The 14,028-nt window shown below is 54.9% G+C and overlaps 2 protein-coding genes across 3 annotated transcripts; one reads left to right on the forward strand and one right to left on the reverse strand.

The window, feature by feature from the left end:
* The first annotated feature begins 164 nt into the window (after positions 1 to 164).
* CRYAB (crystallin alpha B) lies at positions 165 to 11,240 on the forward strand. Of its 2 annotated transcripts, none has more exons than XM_083878132.1 (3): positions 165 to 234; positions 9,456 to 9,578; positions 10,933 to 11,240. In XM_083878132.1, the coding sequence occupies exons 2-3, from the start codon at positions 9,456 to 9,458 to the stop codon at positions 11,134 to 11,136; spliced, it is 327 nt and encodes a 108-aa protein (XP_083734258.1). In that variant the 5' UTR covers positions 165 to 234; the 3' UTR covers positions 11,137 to 11,240. The 2 variants fall into 2 exon arrangements, with proteins under 2 accessions (XP_083734258.1, XP_083734257.1); XM_083878131.1 differs by lacking the exon at positions 165 to 234 and adding an exon at positions 8,144 to 8,531.
* Positions 3,660 to 6,397, reverse strand: HSPB2 (heat shock protein family B (small) member 2). Its single transcript, XM_083878128.1, has 2 exons — positions 6,208 to 6,397; positions 3,660 to 4,688 (listed from the first exon to the last, which is right to left on the reverse strand). The coding sequence occupies exons 1-2, from the start codon at positions 6,299 to 6,301 to the stop codon at positions 4,237 to 4,239; spliced, it is 546 nt and encodes a 181-aa protein (XP_083734254.1). The 5' UTR covers positions 6,302 to 6,397; the 3' UTR covers positions 3,660 to 4,236.
* Positions 11,241 to 14,028: the final 2,788 nt, after the last annotated feature.

Here is a 14,028-nt window from a genome sequence, read left to right on the forward strand (position 1 = left end):
GGGTATTAATTCACTTTTCTGGGGCATTAATTCACCTTTCTGGGGGCAAAATTAATCTTTCCAGGGGCATTAATTCCCCTTTCTGGGGGCATTGATTCCCCTTTCTGTGACAGGAGCTGGTTCCCACCCCAGGTGTGCTCTCAGCCAGCCCCGTTTGTCACCCAGCAAACCAGGACGTGCCCGGGAGGTGCAGAAGGAGAAGGATCTGCTTTGGGAGGGTCACGGCTGGCTCGGGTGAGCTGCACTGAGACCTGCAGAGCCCGAGCCTTGCCCTGACACTGCTCCTGGGCCTGGGGCCGGGGAGACACCACAGGGTTTGGGGTTGGGTGGTGCAGACAGCCGGGGTTCGCTGTTCCCAGGCTCCTGCAGGGCCCAGGTGTTCCCAGGAGCCCGTCCCTGCCCGGGAAGCTGCAGACTCCGTGTCTCTGGGCTCGCCACAGACACTGTTGTTTTAATGAACCGTCTGTTTTGATTTCTGGGATAACTCGGGCTTTGTTGCTCTGTGGGGAAGGAGGGGAGAATTGTTCCCATCAGCCTCTCTCACAAATCCTGGAGCTGCCGCTTTGAGCTCCACCAGAGAAACAGAAAAGCGTCAAAAAAACATTGGCAGGGCCGGGGAGGGCTTGGCTGCCGCTCCGCATTCCCTCCCCGGGCCGTGTCTGCGGCCATGGGAGCGGCGGGGACACTGCGGGGACACTGCGGGGACACTGCGGGGACATTGAAGGGACATGGCCGGGACACTGTGGGGACAGCCCTGCCCGCCCCCGGGCACTGCCAGCCCCAGTCCCGTGTGACAGAGCGGTGACACCCGCACAGCACAAGCGCCCCGAGCGGGGAGATGAACACGGGAGGGCAAAACCAGGATCAGGAAGAGCCGGGGAGGGCACGGGGTTGTGTCGTCACCTCACTCTTTTATGGCAAGAGTGTCCCGGTCCCTCGGGCACGGGGACAGGAGTGGCACAGGCAGGGACAGAGCTGGCATCGCCTGTCAGAAATGGAGGAGAGAGAGCCCTGCAGGGTTTGGGGAGCTCCTTTTGTCTCAGAATCCTCCCCCAGTGCAGCCCCAGCCCTGGCTGTGTGCCCGGTGATGGGCAGGGACAGATGGCACCTGCTGGTCCTGCCTGTGCCATCTGTGTCCTGCCTGTGCTATCTGTGTGTCCTGCTGTGCCATGTGTGTGTGTCCTGCCTGTGCCATGTGTGTCCTGGCTGTGCCATGTGTGTGTGTCCTGGCCGTGCCATGTGTGTCCTGCCTGTGCTATCTGTGTGTCCTGGCTGTGCCCTGTGTGTCCTGGCTGTGTGCCCTGGCTGTGCCATGTATGTGCCCTAGCTGTGCCATGTGTGTGTCCTGCTGTGCCACGTGTGCCCTGGCTGTGCCATGTGTGCCCTGGCTGTGCCATGTGTGTCCTGGCTGTGTGTCCTGCCTGTGCCATGTGTGTGTCCTGGCTGTGCCATGTGTGTCCTGGCTGTGCCCTGTGTGCCCTGGCTGTGCCATGTGTGTCCTGGCTGTGCCCTGTGTGCCCTGGCTGTGCCCTGTGTGTGTCCTGGCTGTGCCATGTGTGTGCCCTGGCTGTGCCTTGTGTGTGTCCTGGCTGTGCCCTGAGTGTCCTGGCTGTGCCATGTGTGCCCTGGCTGTGCCCTGAGTGTCCTGGCTCTGCCATGTGTGTCCTGGCTGTGCCATGTGTGTGTGCCCTGGCTGTGCCCTGAGTGTCCTGGCTGTGCCCTGTGTGCCCTGGCTGTGCCATGTGTGTCCTGGCTGTGCCATGTGTGTGCCCTGGCTGTGCCATGTGTGTCCTGGCTGTGCCATGTGTGTCCTGGCTGTGCCATGTGTGCCCTGGCTGTGCCCTGAGTGTCCTGGCTGTGCCCTGTGTGCCCTGGCTGTGCCTTGTGTGTGCCCTGGCTGTGCCATGTGTGTGTGTCCTGGCTGTGCCATGTGTGTCCTGGCTGTGCCATGTGTGTCCTGGCTGTGCCATGTGTGTGCCCTGGCTGTGCCATGTGTGTCCTGGCTGTGCCATGTGTGTGCCCTGGCTGTGCCATGTGTGTCCTGGTTGTGCCATGTGTGTCCTGGCTGTGCCATATGTGCCCTCCTTGGCCAGCTCCAAGCTCAGGTGTTTGCCATCCCCAGCCACAGGAGTTCATCCCAACCATGAGCAAAAGTACCAGCAGCGTTCCTTGCCAGAGCAGGGACAGAGAAGCATTTTAGAGCAGCTGCCACAACGTCTGTGAGTCTGAGGAAGACTTTTAGGATGGGGGGCGGAAGGAAAGGAGCCCCCACACACCCACGGGGCTCTGCCCTCACCACAGGGCTCAGGAGCTCAGCCCTCCAGGGATCTAGGGTCTGGGTGATTGAAAGTCCCTAACCCAGAATTATCCCTGGAGTTATTAGCAATGAGTTACAAAATGCCTGTTGTAAAGGTGATTTTTTTTAAATTTATTTTGTTTATCTGGTTCTGCTGCAGGAGGTCAGACACTGAGGTTGCCTGCTCTGCACTGGGCTCAGCCACCCTCCCTGTGCCCCCTGGGCCTGGCAGGCAGGGCTGCTCCTCATCTGACACATCCCCAGAGCCCTGGGGAGCACAAAAGAGCTGAAAATAGCCAGGCAGTGCTCTGCTCTGCTCTGGATGCCACAGTTCCTGGCAGGGGACAAAAATCAGCCTCGTATCTGTGTTCCAGCTCCCCAGGGATGTGCTGGAGAGGCTCCTGAGCCGGGCATTCCTGCCCCCAGGAATTCCTGGCCCCACAGTGGGGTGGAGGCAGAGCCCCAGGGAGAGGAGGAATTTACATCCCCGAGGGTTTTGGAGCCTCCTCTCCCCTCTGTGTGCACCCAGGCACGCCAGGCACCCCCAAATTTAGCCACTGACACAGCATTCTGTGTGCCTGGCTCGGCCCTGATGACACAAGGGTGGCAACTGTCACCTGCTGAGCCCTGGGGCCAGAGGGGCAGCAGCTGCCACACGATCCCTGTCCCCACCACGGGGACATTGCTCACAGTGTCTGCAAGAGGCCGAATTCAGCCCCTCCCTGCCTTCACAGACAGGGCTGGGGCACCAGCAAGGCAATGGGGGCTGAGCAGAGCCTTGCCCTTGGGTATTTTGGGGTTCAGGCCCCTCTCAAGGGTCTGTGTGTGAAGGATGTTCAGTGACTGAAGGGTTGAGCAGGCACAGGCTGTGGCTGGACATTGATTTATGCCCCATTCACTTGGGCTCATTCCAGCTGCAGGTCTGGAGATGCTCAGGGACCTTCCAAGGGCTCCTCAGCTTTTTGTCCTTGAGGTCACTTCGCTCTGGGGTCCCCAAAACAGCAGCTGGGCCAGGGGGGTGATGTGGGCCTGATATTTCTGGGTCTGAGAGATTTCAGCCTGCTGGCAGCTGTGAACTTTTTCCCAAGGATAAATTTCCCAAGAAAGCTTCTTCTCAAAACAATCCTGGCACACAACTTTCCTTTCTCAGAACAATCTTTCTCCAGGTGGTGTTTTGCTGTTTCTCTGGTTTAACCCATGGGATCAGAGAGGTGTCATTCCTATTCCCCAACCATGTTCAGTCTGGATGGGAGCACCTTATAAAAGGCAGTGAGAATTAGACAATAAAGCCTTTTTTCTGTGCTCTTTGCCTTCTGAAATATGTGGAGTCTCTCACCTTTCTCTCATGTCCTACAGTGACAGGGAGAGGCACAGAGGTGGCCACAGTCCCTCCATGTCCCCACAGGTGTCACTCCCACAGGTGAGCTCAGCCCCAGCTGGGCACTGTCCGTCCTTCCTGCTGCACTGCAGCAACACCAGCCCGAGGCAAACAAGAGAAGAGCAGAGGCAGATTTATTCCTCCCTCCTCCTGATTGCTGCAGGAACTTTTACAGACCAACACCCACCTTCCACAGCCACCAAACTCAGCCACCAGCTCAGAAGGCAGCTCTGGGATCCCCTTTTCTCTCTCCCCAGTGCCCTTCTGGGCTAGAGCACAGTCCACTGGGACACAGCCTCACAGGTGAGGGTAGCAGTGACCCCGGGGTGAGAGCAGAGCTCCCTGCACGGTGATCTGACCTAGGAGAAAACGTGCATTACACTCACTCACACTCACACTTCAGTCCCACTCTTTTTTCCAGTCCAAAGTCCGTTCTTTTTTTTCCCCAGTCATCAGCCTTGAGAAGCAGAAGCTGCCTCAGGGTCACTGATGGTGACAAACAGGGCTCTGGCACTGCGGGTTCCCCATCCCTGTCCCCCCCACCTTCCCAGATCTGCAGCCTTTAGGATTTTTCCTTCTCACTCCCTTCCTCAGCCTGTTCTTCTTTCCCCTCTGGCTGCTCCTGCTGCGTTATCTTCACCTCGTTGACTCTGGCCTTCACCTCCTTGCCCGTCCGGGGCGCCACGATGCTCAGGATGCCATCGTGGGACAGGGTGGCCCTGACCAGGAGAGGATCCACGTCCAGGGGCAGGATGTAGGTCCTGGTGAACTCCCTGGAGATGAAGCCGTGGCGATCGGCCTTCTGCGGGTGCTGCCCCGCCACCTCCAGTAGGTTGTCCACGGTGCGCACGCTGAGCTCGTCGGGCAGGAACTGACAGACGTCCAGGAACACCTGGAACTTGTGCTGGTTCAGGCAGATCTCAGAGGTGCCCCTCTCCAGCTGCTTGTTCAGGCGGGGCCGGATGTAGTAGCCGTGGTACAGGGCTGGGGCTAAAATCTCCGATGGGGACACACCTGGAAAGGAGACTCTAGTGAGGGGTTTTCCAGGGAGTGGAAGGGGGTTTGGGAATTCCAGGGTTGGAGCAGTGTAGCAATGGCACAACAGGCCATTCTGATGCTCCACTATTTGGGAACAAGCTCATCAAACCACCTGAAGTTTTGGTACCAGAACCCTCAGGAATCCTTCAAGGTTCCTGAGAAAAACAGGGTGAAATAAGAAAAAAATAATAAGAAGAGCCTGAGCTTTCTTAAAAATAAGAAGAAGAGCCTGAAAATCAAGAAAACCAAGACAAGAAGAATAAGATGAAGGAGGCCATGAAGGCTGTGAACTGTAGCCAGCCCAATTCCCTAAGGGAGAGTGCCTGCCTCATGGACAAGGCGAGCTGGCCAACGAGATGATGCATGAACAAACAATCTATAGAATCTATAACTGTAGTTCATTGTGAACAATAAACTGGGATCATGTTGTTTGGTCACACTGATGGCTGTTCCCCTGCAGGGCAGCAACCAAAGGAGTTTGGGACCTGCAGAACACCTTGGCTTTGCCACATCACCACAGCAGGGGTGGAGTCTGCTGCAGCTCCCACTTTTGTGCCCCCAAAACACACCCAGAGCCCCTAAAACACACCCAGAGGCACATCCCTGCCAGGCTCTGTGTGCCCCTGGCCTGCCCAGGGCTGGTCTCCAGCTTCACATGTTGGGTGCACAGGGCCTGGTGGGTGCTCTGGGAGCTGTGCAGGGCCAAGCCCACAGCCAGGCATGGATGGGCATGGGAACTGCTGATGCTGAAAAAAACCGCCCTGAAGAACTAAAGGCCTTTTGTGTGCCATTGTCCAGAGGGCTTTCCTTGGAGCTTTTTGCCTTTTCACGCTGTTGTGCTGGTGCTGAATGGTTCTGCTGCTGCCCACATTCCTTCCCCTCTGCCCAGCTTTGTGCTGAACGCCCCAGCTCAGCTTTTCTCCACATCCCCCGGCTGGAAAAGCTTCTCCCCCTCCCCTGAGAGATTTTGCTCCATGTTTTCACAGCATGTGCATGAATGCCAGAGCATGGCTGGCATGAGGGAGGGATGGGACAGGCAGCAGTGGGCATGGATGGAGAAGTGGACATGAAGAGAGGGACCCTGAATATTCCCTGGCTATTCCCTGGTTTTTCCCTGGCTATTCCCTGGTTATTCCCTAGATACTCCCTGGATATTCCCTGACTACTCTCTCATAATTCCCTGGTTACTCCCTGGTTTTTTCCTGCTTATTCCCTGTTTATTCCCTGGATATTACCTGGATATTCCCTGATTATTCCCTGGATATTCCTTGGTTTTGCCCTGGATATTCCCTCGTTATTCCCTGGATATTCCCTGCTTTTCCCCTGGATATTCCCTGGCTGTTCCCCCCTGATTCAATCCAGGTTCCTCCACTCAAAACTCCTCATCTCCAGCTTTCCCCACCTGGAGCTCCAGCTCCCTCGAGGGAATTCCCGCAGCTCTCCTGCAGCAGAGGGGAGGAAGATGCACAGAGGGGGATCCCACCTCCTTCCTTACCTTCTCCAAAGTTCTGGTCGTAGATCTTGCTGGGGTTGGCGAACTCGTACTCGGAGCTCATGGGGTAGGCGTGGGGCACCGTGCGTGCGGCCATGGCGTGCCCAGGACTGCCACCTTCCTTCTTCCCTTCTTTCCTTCCTTCCCTCCTTCCTTCCCAGCCCTCGCTGCCTCTCCGAGTGAAGAGCTGCAAGGCTTCAGCTGGGTGGGTTCCAAAGGGAGGAGTGTGTGATAAAAAAGCTGGACCAAAATAGCCCCGCCGGGCCGGGGCGGCCAGGGAACCTTCTCGCTGCATTCCACAGGGAGGGCAGGCACTGCCTGCACCCAGGGACACCTCGGGGACCCCCTGAGGGTCCCTTCTGGAGCAGGGGATGGATGGGCAGCCGAGCACAGCCTGCACCCAGGGGCTGAGGGCAGCGGGATGGAGCCCAGGCTGTGCTGCTCCAGAGCAACGGAGGCTCCTTGGCTTCTTATACCTTCTTATTCTTCTTATTCTTCTAAACAAGAATACCAAGACAGGAAGAATAAGATGGAGGAGGCCATGAAGGCTGTGAACTGTAGCCAGTCCAATTCCTAAGGGATGAGTGCCTGCCTCATGGACAAGGCAAGCTCAGGGAGTCCCTGGCACTGGAATTGGTGGCCCTGAGCCCCTGTGGGTGGCTGCTGCTTGTTCAGGTTGTGTAACGAAGCCATTGCCCACACCCAATTGCCCCCTGTGAGCCTGGGGCTCAAACCCCTCCCGTTCCCTACGTGAGGAGCCTGATTTTCTCTCAAGCCTTCTGTTCCTTTAGTGGTGAAGGGCTGCAGGGAGTGAAGCAGGATCCAGATGCCACTGCTGCCACCTCCCCATCCTGAGCCCTGCTGGCTGCCCAGGCTCTTCCCTTGGCCAGGGCTTTGGCACAAAGTCATGGAGAAATGCTGGTGCCAGACATCACCAGCTAAGCCAGGCTCTGACCCTGGCTTAAATCCAGTTTTACTGAACGGGGCTGGTGGGCTGCTGGTGCTGCAGCAGGGGAGGAGTGCCCAGCTGAGCTCTGAAACCAGAGACTTCCTTGAGCCCTGCAGTGCAGGACAGCAGGTGCGGTGCTGTTGATGTCATGGGGACTTGGAGAGGGTATTTATGGCCTGGGCTGCTGCACAGAGCAAATCCCGCTCCCTATTCTTGCAGGCGAGCCAAGAGGAAGAGGCTCAAAGCCTTTTGCAAAGGGTTGGCAGAGCTGGCAGTGCCTCTGAGCCAGAAATTGTGTTTAAATTGCGAGCTCTCACAGGCAGACAAGCTCTTGCCCTTCAACAGTGGCCAGGCTGAACCCATTCCTGTGATCTGGGTTCTCGGGCAAGGCAGGAATCAAAATAAATGAGCGAATTATTGGAGGAGAGCTGCAGGAAGGCAGGTTAGTGCAGGGGCAGAGGCAGACAGAGATTTCTGCACCCCTGGGTGCACTGCAGCACCGTGACCATGCCCAGGTTTTCTCTGGGGGGTCCTCCCTCCAGAAAAATCTGTTCTGCAGTGGGCAAAACCAAGAGGTGTCAGTGGAGAGATCCATCCTTTACTCACACACACCATGAGGGCAGCAGGGCTCGCTGGGCAGAGCTGCAGTGCCAGGGCCATCCCAGCAAAGCCCTCCTGGCACCTTCCCCAGCCCTGATTTTGGGGCTCCCTTGGCTGCTGGGGCAGGCACAGCCCTGGTGGGTGATGCTGGAGCCGAGGCAGCAGGAACAACAGCCCCTTGTCCCGGTCCCTGCGAGCCAAAGATAGGAGCTGCATTGATCCCCTGGCATCCAGAGCAGCTGGGAACATGGGCCAAGCCCGCCTGGGACTGTGGATAAACAGCACGTGGGCAGCAGGGCGGGCACCAGGGCGCTCTGGCTTCTTGCTGCCCCATTGGGCTCCTCTCCTTCCTCTCTCCCCTTCCCCCTCCTCCTCAGCCGCGCGCTCAAATCCCTCAGACAGCGGCTGGGCACCGCCGAAGGGCCCAGCCCAGGAGTGGGACAATAAAATCCCTGACACCACTGTTCAAGAGGCCTCGGGGGGGTGGAAGGCCAGGCCAGCTGCACGGGTATAAAGCTGTCCCCGCTCCCGGCACGGCACTGCAGCACAGTTGTTTGCCAGGCTCCTCCAGCGCTCTCCAATGGATATCACCATCCACAACCCCCTGATCCGCAGACCCTTCTTCTCTTGGTTGGCACCGAGTCGTATCTTTGACCAGATTTTCGGGGAGCACCTGCCGGAGTCGGAGCTGCTCCCTGTTTCCCCCAGCTTCAGCCCCTTCTTCATGAGATCCCCCATCCTTCGGATGCCCAGTTGGCTAGAGACAGGACTCTCGGAGGTAACCTTTGCTTCTTTGGGCTCTTTGTGGCACAGCCTGCTGGTTCTGGAGGCCCAGGAGAGCTCAGAGCTTGGAAGATGCTCATAGGTGGTGTTTTTGGGGGTTTTTTTAGGAAAAAGGCTGGGGGAAAAGGTGCTGTGTTTGTGCCTCTGCATTGTTTGGGATGGAGCAAGGCTGGCCATAGTGATGGGAACAAAGGCAAACTGACCTCAGTGTGCATGGCAGATCACCCCAGGAGCTGGCAGGGGAAAGGAGGAACCCTAATTTCCCTAATTTCTCTCATTTCACTGATTTCCCAGTCTCCCGTGCCAAACTTTCAGCCCCACTCCCACCTGAGAAGCAAAGAGCACAGGGCAGTGGGATCCTCCTGCCAGGCAGGGCAGGAGCCCACGGCTGCTGAGGGGAAAGGGGCCTGTTTTAAACAATCCCTGCCCATTAAAGCAGAGTTTTAATAAGATCCACAACCCAGAGGATCACAGAGCAGGCGCCTTCTCCCTCCAGGGGCTGAGCCAAGCGGCTTTTGCCTGACCTGCAAGTCAACTGCCTTGTTTACAAGGAGCTTGAGGAGCTATTCCAAGCAGAAGGAGTGAAAGTATTATTTTAATCCTTGCATTAATGTCCCTCTCGATTTAGTGACCTGGGTCTGGCTGCCACAATAAAGAGTCAGCTTGAAATAAAGAGTCAGTTTGAAGCAATTCAGGTGGAGAATCTCAGGTCCTGTAGGGATGGGCATTCATGCAAGGCCAGCAAGGGACAGAGCCACTCAGACCAGATCCCAAAATAAAGGTCAGGGTGTGTGTGTAGAGACCAGCCTGAGCCTTGACTTGCTGCATTCTTTTTTCAAGCTGCAACCCTCACCTGCTCTTTGCTGAAGTCACCTCTTTGCTTTTGCTCTTTTCTGAAACCACCTCCTGGTTTCTGCAGATGCGGCTGGACAAGGACAAATTCTATGTGAACCTGGATGTGAAGCATTTCTCCCCCGAGGAGCTGAAGGTGAAGGTGCTCGGGGACATGATCGAGATCCACGGGAAGCACGAGGAGCGCCAGGTACCCCCTGCTCTAACCTCAGCCCTGAGGGAGTCACTGGGAGCTCCCTCACCTCTGGTGACTGCAAAACAGCCCTGTGCATGTCTCAAATATTTGTAATGTTTTAAAATCAAGATGTTCCGTGCAATCCCCCCGAGCTGGTCCCGCACAGGGCAGCAGGAGGGTGCAGGTTTATTGCTGATGTTGCGTGAACTGTGAACTGAACTGGAAAATCATCTGGGAAATGGGCATTTTTGGGCTTCCCCTCTTTTTGGGAAGAGGCCAGGAATGCAGGGAGGCGTCCAATGAACTAAAAATGAACTGCAATAATCAAGCCACACAACAAATCAGTCATTGCCCTGTGTGTTACCTTTCCTAGGCCCGGCTATCAGTTTCCAGTCCTTAAATTTTTGTTCTGCAGTCATTCATCCCTCTCCCTGCAGGCTCTGGAGACCTGTGTGGACACTGGGCAGGCAGAGATGCAAAGCCATGCCCAGAGCTGGGTGTAACAGCATTTTCCAGTGCCCATCCCCTGTCCTCAGAGTAGCTGTGTCCCTGGAATTGTCACCCCAGGAGCTCCTGGGAGCACAGTGTGTCAGCCAGGAAATCCAGTACTGCTGTGTAATCCTGACACAATTCCTGGAATCCTTTTTGGCCAAGGAGATAATGAAGCAGTGGGATCAGGCACTGAGGGTCTGCAGGGCAGGTGTGGGTGGGAATGACACCTTGGGAATGGCAGCACAGAGAGCAGGGAAGGCTCTGGCTGGCACAGGGGTGGGCACAAAGCCTCCTCCTGTGAACTCTGTGCTCCTGCAGGCACCTGCAGCCCAGTGACACTCACAGAATCACGGAATAGTTGGGGTTAGAAGGGAGCTCACAGCTGATCTCCTTGTGCAGGGACACCTTTCACTGCCCCACTCAGTTTTGCTCCAAGCCCCAGCCCCAAACACTTCCAGAACTTCCCACCTTCTCTGGACAACCTCTGCCCGAGCCTCACCACCCTCACAGGGGAAAAATTCCTATTCATATCCAATGTAACCCTGCTGTCTGTTGGGTCTGAGCCATCTCCTTGGCCTGGCACTCCAGCCCTTTGTGAACAGTCTCTCCCCAGCTTTCCTGGGGCTCCCATCAGGTTCTGCACGGCCACGATCAGCTCACCCTGAGACCTCTTTTCCACCCTCAACAACCCCCATTCTCTCAGCCTTTCCTCACACCAGAGGAGCAGAGGGCAGCTCATCTTCAAACCCCCTTTTAACTCTCTGAAAACCTTCCCTTTGAGATCCCAAACCGCCTCCTTCCAGCAAAGACCCCGCGGTTAAGGCGGGACCGGGCGGACATCTCTAATTAAAACCTTCTCCTCCTCCTTTTGGTGCAGGACGAGCACGGCTTCATCGCCAGGGAGTTCAGCAGGAAATACCGGATCCCGGACGACGTGGACCCGCTGACCATCACGTCGTCGCTGTCTCTGGACGGGGTGCTGACGGTGAGCGCTCCCCGCAAGCAGAGCGATGTCCCCGAGCGCACCATCCCCATCACCCGCGAGGACAAACCCGCCATCGCAGGAGCCCAGAGGAAATAGGGGCTGCTCTCTGTGCTGTCCCCAAAGCCACCCCCGGAGGGCCATTCCAGAGCTCTTCCCTCCGCCAGGTGCCGGCTGTGCCCAGTGGCGCTCATATTATTTATGCTGAGGAAGTTTACTAACGAATAAAAACCACGGAGAAAGCAGTTTTGGGATTGGTTTTGTTTTGGGTTGGGTTGAGAAAGCAGAGCTCCCTGTACGGTGACCTGACCTAGGAGAAAACGTGCATTACACTCACTCACACTCACACTTCAGTCCCACTCTTTTTTCCAGTCCAAAGTCTTTTTTTTTTTTCTTCCCAGCCATCAGCCTTGAGAAGCAGAAGTGTGGCTGCCTCAGGGTCACTGATGGTGACAAACAGGGCTCTGGCACTGCGGGTTCCCCATCCCTGTCCCCCCCCACCTTCCCACATCTGCAGCCTTTAGGATTTTTCCTTCTCACTCCCCTCCTCAACCTATTCTTTCCCCACCAGCTGCTCCTGCTGTGTTATCTTCCCCTCGTTGGCTCTGGCCTTCAAGGATAAAAGGTGCAGGGGATAAAAGGTGGAGGGGTGATGCTGTTTTACACCACAATGACACAGACTCTGAGATTCAGGAGGCTGAAAATGACTCCTTTATTTCTGGGCTGTGTCTCCCTTTTATCCCATTTCACACAGACCAATTGGATTGGTGACACAAAGACAAACCTCTTCACTCCCATTGGTCAGAGCAGAGGGACAGCAAGGAGAAGTCCCTCCTGGGGAAAGGAATGAATAACAAAGGGACAGCTACAAAAACATTTCTCCTGTTTACAGAAAATTCCCTGGGAAAAGAATTTCAGAAAACCAAAACACCTCAGGCACAAAACCAGAGCTACACACGGGGAACATCACTGCTGGGTGACAGGACAGCTTATCTGGGTGTTCAGAAGCACTTTGCTCATCACACTTCATGTTCTCTCTCCCTTCAATGCTGCCAGAGGATTTCAGAGTGTTTCACAAGCAACAGGAAAGTTTCTCCTGTGGAGATGAAACTGGTAAAACAGCTCCATGACAATTGAAACCCATGTGGAGTGTGGGTATTTGATAACAGCTGGCTGGAAGAAAAACGTATCTTAAATCTCTGGAATGATTCATGTCATGAAGAAACATCCAGGGGCTGCAGCCAGTTCAGAGCAGCTTCAGGTGAAAACTGCAGGGCTGCAGTAAACACAGATCTACGCAAAGAGAAGGAAAACACTTTGCTCTGATGATGCAAATCACATCCCTTTGAAACGCTGCTCTTAGTGCCCTTCAAACAGTGAGCAGGATCTGATGTCTGCAGCAATAATCTGATTTGTGCCAGCATTGCTGAGCGACACAAACCACTACTAAAGTCCTTTTCAGGAATTTCATCTGCTTAGCAGCTCTCTTCAAAGGGGTGGAAAGGATAACTGGAACTGAAATTCTAAAATCCATCTTCAAAAAGGACAGATCATCAGACTCAGTCATGACCTGACCTATTTTCTATGTTCCTTAGACAAGGGTTCTATTAGCAGGGATCACAACACACCTCAGCTGGGCAGGGAGGACACCCTTCTGTGGCTGAGGGTGAGAAAAATCAAATGTGCACTCTGTGATCCCTGTCAAACACCCCAAATCCTCCCTCATTTCCAAGGCCTGCTGTTTCCTATTAGCTGGTTCTAATTAGCTCTCCCAGCTAAGGTGTTAATTGGGCTTGTCTGGCCGGGCACAGCCACCTCTGCACACAAGAACAAACCCCAGACACCCTCAGAGGTTACAAACAGTGTAGATTAAAAAGCAGGAAGAACATTTTCCTTTCATGTGTGACGGGTCTTGGGGCTGGAAGGAAATCACTGCACCATTGGTTCCTGAGGGTTCCTGGTGCTTTTCCTGCATCCTTCTCATTCCTTCTCCACCTGGAGGCCTGGGGTGCAGCAGGACTGAGCAGCTGGGCTGCACAAAACAGCTTCCAGTCAGGGTGGTGGCTTGGAAATCAAGGAGGTTTTTGTTTAAATCCTAAAAAGAATCAACATTGAAAGGAAGTAAATGTAAAATATTAAGAATTTAGCCAGAAAGTGCAACTGGGGGGAATCGTTTTTAGAGCACAGGGAACCCCCTGTCAGGCTCAAATCAGCAGCCAGAAATGGGAATTTTGAGTGAAAGCTCTCTGGGGATAAACTGGATGAGGTCAGCCAGACAAGAATACTTGAAATGCAGAACCACTCCCTGAGTGACCTGAAATACCTGTTCTGGGGTGGCACAGGAGCACAGCCCAGCACGGGAGAATGACAGAAAACATCTCTGTCATCTCCAGGCACAAACATCATCGAGAAGCTCCTCACATCCAACAGATCGTCCCAGTTCTGCACATGTAAAATTCCCCCTCTGATGTTTCCCTCTAATCTGAAGCAGGTTGTTTCCTAAGCACTGAGTGTGCTGAAGAGGAAAATTCACATTCAGCATGGCTAAATATAAGTTAGGAGGGGTTTCTGGTAATTATTGGAATGGGAAGGCTGTGTGTAACTATTTTCTCAGTACCCAACACCTCTCCAGGCCACTCACTGATCATTTGAAGCAGACAAAAACACCTTACCCATCATTTAAAAGAGACAAAATGATTCTCTCGAGGCCACAGGGACCCAGAGCCTCTCACAGAGCTCACAAATTGTGGCAGTGGGTCTGTGTAGGAGCTCAGCTTTGCCCATTTCAAACCTTCCTCTGTCATCATCAGTGTGAAACCCTGTCCTGACACACTGTCCCTGCCCTGTGGGGCACCTGTGGGCACACAAATGGAGCTGGTGACACCCAAGCCTGGCTGCTGTAGACATTACAGACCATAATTTCCTTCCTTCTCAAAGGCACCATGCACATAAGTGAGGCAGGGGAATTAATTTACCTTGTATCACCTTATG

This window comes from Zosterops lateralis (genome assembly GCF_965231275.1).
Source record: "Zosterops lateralis genome assembly, chromosome: 25".
In the NCBI taxonomy this organism is placed as follows: Eukaryota; Metazoa; Chordata; class Aves; order Passeriformes; family Zosteropidae; genus Zosterops; species Zosterops lateralis.